We start from the raw sequence: 6,000 nt of genomic DNA on the forward strand, positions 1-6,000 counted from the left end.
CACGATTATGCACTTTTAGGCTCAGGCAGACGATTAAAGAAGGAATAGAAAAAGTTTAATTATAGGAATTGGAAATAGAAAGTAAATGGATATGGCTAATGAAAATGTAGCATGCTTTGTGAACAGAAGAAAAAACATTAATTTGTTAGAAAATGCATATTGTATTCTGTTTAACTTGTGTATGAAAGTTGAATGTCATATCTACGTGTTCAAGCCTTGGTATGTAAATTATGAATCAAGAGTGTTATACATAAAAACAACTCAGTGCCACCGCGAGCCCGCTACTACCGCCATACATACCAGCATTGAAGTCCTCATACTCTTTCTTTCTTTTTGATGTTGCCGATGTTACCAGGTGCCATGTTGAAATACAATTAACTTAAACAAGAAGTTACTAAATTATGTAAAACCCAACACCACTCAACCTCTCAAAATAACATTCTCACGTGCTCATCTTCTTGGGTTTTAACTACATTGAAAAAAAAAAAAGAAAAAAAAAGCTAAATCGTTGTTTCAATTAACTAAGGAATTATACACAGGAAAATTTTAGAATGCATGACAACTAAACAAGAAAACAGAATCAAATCATTTTGTTGGGATCTGCATGGACACATTCCGTCCATAACTGTGTCTATGTCTTCATGAGAAAATGTCCATAGATTCGATGTCTGAAAAGCACTACACTGCCCAAAGTGTATTTTTGTCGTATTTTTTAACATAAAAAATAAAACAACAAGCAAATACAGTCGAAATACTACTTTGTTTATTTCGACAAATGAACTGATGTTTCAAAACTGTAGAAAACTAACTCATGAATATTTTTTCCTATGTTTCTGAATACTGCGTTCCAAGTCGTTTCGCCTTTATTTAATATTCTTTTTTTCAAAGCTACGAAACGTAAAAAGAAAAAAAATATTCTTCTTCTGGTGATTTTAAAAGAAATTAAAAAGTAAAACTGTTCCTTTCAGTTTGTTGGATTAGATTATTACTTTGACGTTAAGTGACTTTTCTTTTTAGTACCAAATAAATCTCTACATGGAAGAGCACTATTTAACGATTGCTGTGTGTATACTAATAAAAATTAATTGCTTTTTGTTATTACTTTTGCAGATCCTTTAACGAGTTTTCTACAAAAAATCCTCACAGTGGCTCCATCCATATATCAAGAATCTTTGTGACAACGAAACAACAGTGCTTCATATTACATCATACACAAGAAATAAAAATAACTTTCGTTCATTTGAAACTCCTCTCTTTAGAACTAATGTACATTCTACAACAATTTGTTTTTTTTTTTTTTTTTTTTTAATGTGTAAGATATATAACTTACAGTCCAATAAAACCATCAGTATTTTTCTTTATTTTATATATTTCTTAATAACGTTTACAAGTTATAAATTAACCATATTGATTATACCTTTTTCGTCATGGATTACATTTTAGTGCCGTCTCATATAGCCTTTCTGCTGAAAGTGACGTAAAACTTAAAATCAACTCAACTCAACTATATTTTGGTGATAGAGTGTTAATAAAATACGAATGCTGTTTTCTACGTTGAGAAAGTATTAAATGTCATAAACGGAAGTAAAGTTTCAAATAGCTGTTGTTTGTAGAATCCAAAAATTGATTGACCAATGAATTTCTACTTTTTGTTAGTATAGAGGCACAATTGAAACCTTCGTCACCAGCGACGTATTATGGGGCGTTTACACTTGGTCGATTTAGTCGCACGACTAAATCGACTCGCTGCATTTGCCACTAAATCGAAGCAACTAGGCCGAATCAGATCGATGGATGTGTTCAATTATTTCAACTACAGAAAATAGAACGTCTTTCAATTCAGTTGCCAGTCGATTAGTCGCTTTCGATCAACAAGCGATTAAATTGAATTCCCGTTTACACGGTCGATTAAGTTGAAAGTGACGTCAATTCAACTGAATCGAACGCAAATCGATTAAGTGTAAACGCCCCATTAAGGAAGATTCTCCCTCCTCACCCGATTCAAAATTTAGGTGTGAAAGGTTACAGGCCAGTCAACGGAGTCAAAAAATAAGGGTTTAGAAGAAATAATGATTACAGAACGAAACCTGTTCCATTCGATAGTATTTTGCAAGTAGTGTTTAGGATGAGAATTCCCCTCCTCTCCTCTTTACGTTTATCTCCCCAGCCCCCTCAAAGTTGAAAAACAGAGTTTTCATTTTAAAATTCACTAAAAATCAACCATTGCATCTACAATAACCGTTCTGCCACCAAATAATCTACATTTATCCTGCTTATCATAATGTAGATAATGTAGATTAAGCAGGATAATGTAGATTATTTTGGTGGCAGAACGATTATTTTAAGTGTAATTGTTGATTTTTAATGATCTTTTAAATGAAAAAGCTGTTTTTCAACTTTGAGGGGGCTGGGGAGGTAAGCGGAAGGAGACGAGTGGAAACTTTTCATCCTAAACGCTATTTGCATAGTACTATATCGAATGAGACAGAATTCGTTTTGTAACTAACTTTTTCCTCTAATAATAATAATAATAATAATAATAATAATAATAATAATAATAATAATAATAATAATAATAATAATAATAATAATAATAATAATAATAATAATAAACATTTCTGCGTAATATGCAAATATAATTCTACTGCTCAAAAGACTTGGACTAATTTGGCATTGGAATTTTGGCATTGGCATTTAATAATCTTTGTTGACTAGACTATTAAGGATTTCCAATTTTAATCTCTTAATTTAAACTTCAAAAGGATTGTTTTAGTAGGATTTGACTTTAAATTATTTCAACTTTAAATAATTATAATTACAGCGGCCTAGACACGGTTGTCTACAGGTTACGAAGATCACTTTAGGCAAGCAGGGCTTATTCTTGTCAGTGCTTGAATGGGTACACTGTTGGGACTCTCCAAAATTTCGTCGGCGTTACACCATACATCTAAATGTCGTTAGGAGAATAAGGAACTGCTAGAATGAAATAAGTTGCGAAATCAGATTATCAAAACAAGCATTAGCGGCAAGAGAGAACTGGGAAGCTCGCCACTACACATCTCTTCTGAGACACGATGCCAATGCTGAAATCAGTTGGTAGGCGTTTCTCCTTCAAGGACAATTGCATTAAAGGATTTTAGTTATTTAATAATTTCACTGTTTGTTAATTTTATTTATTTGAAACTCAAATATATCATTTAAAAAATAAAACACGTAAATGGCATAATAATTCATTTGAATAAACTGGTATTAATTGAATTAGTATGAAAGAAATACAAAAATAGAAATAGAAATTTAAAATGTCAAAATTTAATTCAACACTGTACGCATAATATAAGCTTGAACAATTACTAGTAGAAATGGGTACCTGCATATAAATTTCTTTTTTACAGTAACTTCGAAATGGACGTAACTGATTGGATGTACACTTTTTTTTCTGTAATTAGAAAAGACATGATGTTTTCTTCATAGTACAGTACACTATATTCAGAGCGGACTATTCCTCCGCAGTTATTGAACGAATAAATTGTATGTATATGATACACATTTTACTTGCGGTTGTACGCGTGCTAAGCCTCTATATATTTTAGATTGATAGGGAAGACGAGATGGTAAATAGAGGACTCTTAAGATAGAGTAAGTGGAGGAAAAGAATTAATGCTGGAGAAGTCGATTGAATATAAATATTGAAAAGGGCGGAGACAAAGAAGAAACTAAGCTTTGAGAGCTCCCTTGTCGCTAAATGATTAATATCTCGACTTCGATTCGGTAAGGAAGATTCGAATTCCATCTTCAGTAGAAGTACATACGGTTCTTCATCTTTCTTTTTCTTCATAGTTAGTTTTCGCTAAACAGAACAAAACTCTCTCCGAGCAATTACAGTTATAGGAAAACTAAACAATTAAAAGAGAATAAAGTTGATAACATATGTTAAAGTCAATAATGTAATCGTAAAAAATACAAGTAATAGCTAAATCCAAGGAAGAAAGATCTGTTATATGAGTCAAAGTTAGTCAAGAAAGCTCCAAAAAAGTCACAATCGGTAAGGAACAGTAAAAGAAATCGAAGTAGGGTAAGGCGCTGCCGATATTGGTACAAATGAAGTCAAGATGAATAAAATCGCTAAAAAGAAGAAAAGAAAAGAAAAAGAAATAATAACTGTGTAAGGAAAAGTCCGAATGGAGTTCGTAGAATCAAATAGGACTATCAACGGAGGTGCAATATTAATGGGTAAAGAATAAAAATGAACAACAATGTCTATTTCCTAAATGTGTAAAGGATAATAGATGTGAATGGATGTAGGTAGAAATAAAATATTTTAGTTTTACGTCCCACGCTTATTCCGGTTAGGCCACGGTGATGAGGAATGAAATAATGGAATGAAGAAGGTGGGAGAAACGGGAGAACCTCGAGGAAACCCACACACACACTGCTTGTTTATTACAAGATTCACTTAGGATGTAGGTAGGTATAGATTAAAATTTGTATGTAGAAGTAAAAGTGTGTAAAATGTGTGATAAGCTTCTGCAATCCCCGTCCTTTTCAGAGCATTAAAACATCAATGTGCACAGGTTCACTTCTTCATGCTTGGCGTCAACAAATGATGCCAGAAAATTGGATAGAAATACTTACTTCTCCTTGAGTTAAAAAGAAAAGTCCTATCTTGTATTAAAACAGCACTTTACAAGCCAAGAGTATGTAACTCTTTAATATTCCCACCCATAAGGAGTAAGAAAATTTTGTCTTAAATGGCCCCCCCTGAAACGGCGTGGAGCTTCCCTGGAAGGACAATTGCCCCCTGCCCCCCCACAAGTTACGGCCCTGCTTTAGGCATATATATAACCAAACTCAATGCAGTTTTTACAATATGTCGGCAGAACGAAGAATAAGTATTTACATTTTTTTTTTTATTCATGTACAGTTGCAAAATAGAATTTTTGTGATGTAAAAAGACAGTATTTTACACACACTTAAACAGGGCCATCTATTGCCAACATCTGAACCAACACATAATTCCATTAAATTAAGAAAATTAATGTATTGTAATATTGTGAGAGTACTGTACGTGATGGAAACAAACTCTTTTCATTTTTAAAGGGAAGACAGTAGTTACCTGCGACAAACCGAATCCTTGCTGACTAGTGTAATTTACGCAAAAAGAGGTTTAATTGTACCTGTTTCCATCCCCCCCCCACAATACTTTAACAAATTGAAAGCTTTTTTTTTTTTTTCTATTCCAAAGTTTTGTGCTGTTTGGCCCCGCAAACACCAAGTTTTATACTGCCACCGTTTTCATGATATGCCCAATCAAATATTATAACAACTTACTTGTCAGTGAGTGCCAATAATTCTGTCAGTATTTCGTAATGATATGACAAGTACAATATTTTGCTAGTAATACGTGTAATATCAACTCACTTTCATTCCTTAGCATTTATTTTTCATGTCAGACTGTTGTTAATGATAGTCTATCATTATAATTTTCTAGTGATTCATTGTATTCTTTTGCAGTATGAAATTTACTACTAATACCTTGCACTCTTCCTGGAATCAAATTTGTCAGTAATTCTTTGTAATCTTTCATGCTTGTTATTTGCCGGTGATTCCATATAAACTTGTCGTATCAGCATTTCTACAAGTGATTATCTGAAAATTCACTGTGGAGTACCGTATATTGCCATTAGTAAATACAATACTGTACAGAATTCAGTCTTATGCTAACTATTCTATTTATGAACGACACATGTCTCAGTGTGTTAAGATCATCAATAATAGTAAACTATTACGTCATGATAATAGATAGGCCTACTTATGCTATCATTTGTCTGCCTGACGGTAGTAGAAATCATTAGCGTCGTTGCAATCTGAGGAATTAAAACTGTTTTGACGACTTATTTGGAATCTTAAATTATATTATCTCAATTTAATTGATTGGATTAGTTCCAGAGTTCATTTCAGCTTCGAGGCTATATTAGATGAATTCAAACCACATGAACTCCC

At 32.8% G+C, this 6,000-nt stretch overlaps 1 protein-coding gene across 1 annotated transcript in view; it reads left to right on the forward strand.

Moving 5' to 3' along the window:
• The window catches only part of LOC145674998 (b(0,+)-type amino acid transporter 1-like), a 221,889-nt gene extending 220,599 nt beyond the window's left edge, over positions 1-1,290 (forward strand). The window contains exon 13 of the mRNA XM_081745347.1: positions 1,111-1,290. Coding sequence (XP_081601473.1) covers positions 1,111-1,178 — 68 coding nt within the window. The 3' untranslated portion in view covers positions 1,179-1,290. The remainder of the gene's footprint in view (positions 1-1,110) is intronic.
• The last annotated feature ends 4,710 nt before the right edge of the window (positions 1,291-6,000 follow it).

Source organism: Thermobia domestica, chromosome 2 (genome assembly GCF_964235325.1).
Source record: "Thermobia domestica chromosome 2, izTheDome1.hap1.1, whole genome shotgun sequence".
NCBI lineage: Eukaryota > Metazoa > Arthropoda > Insecta > Zygentoma > Lepismatidae > Thermobia > Thermobia domestica.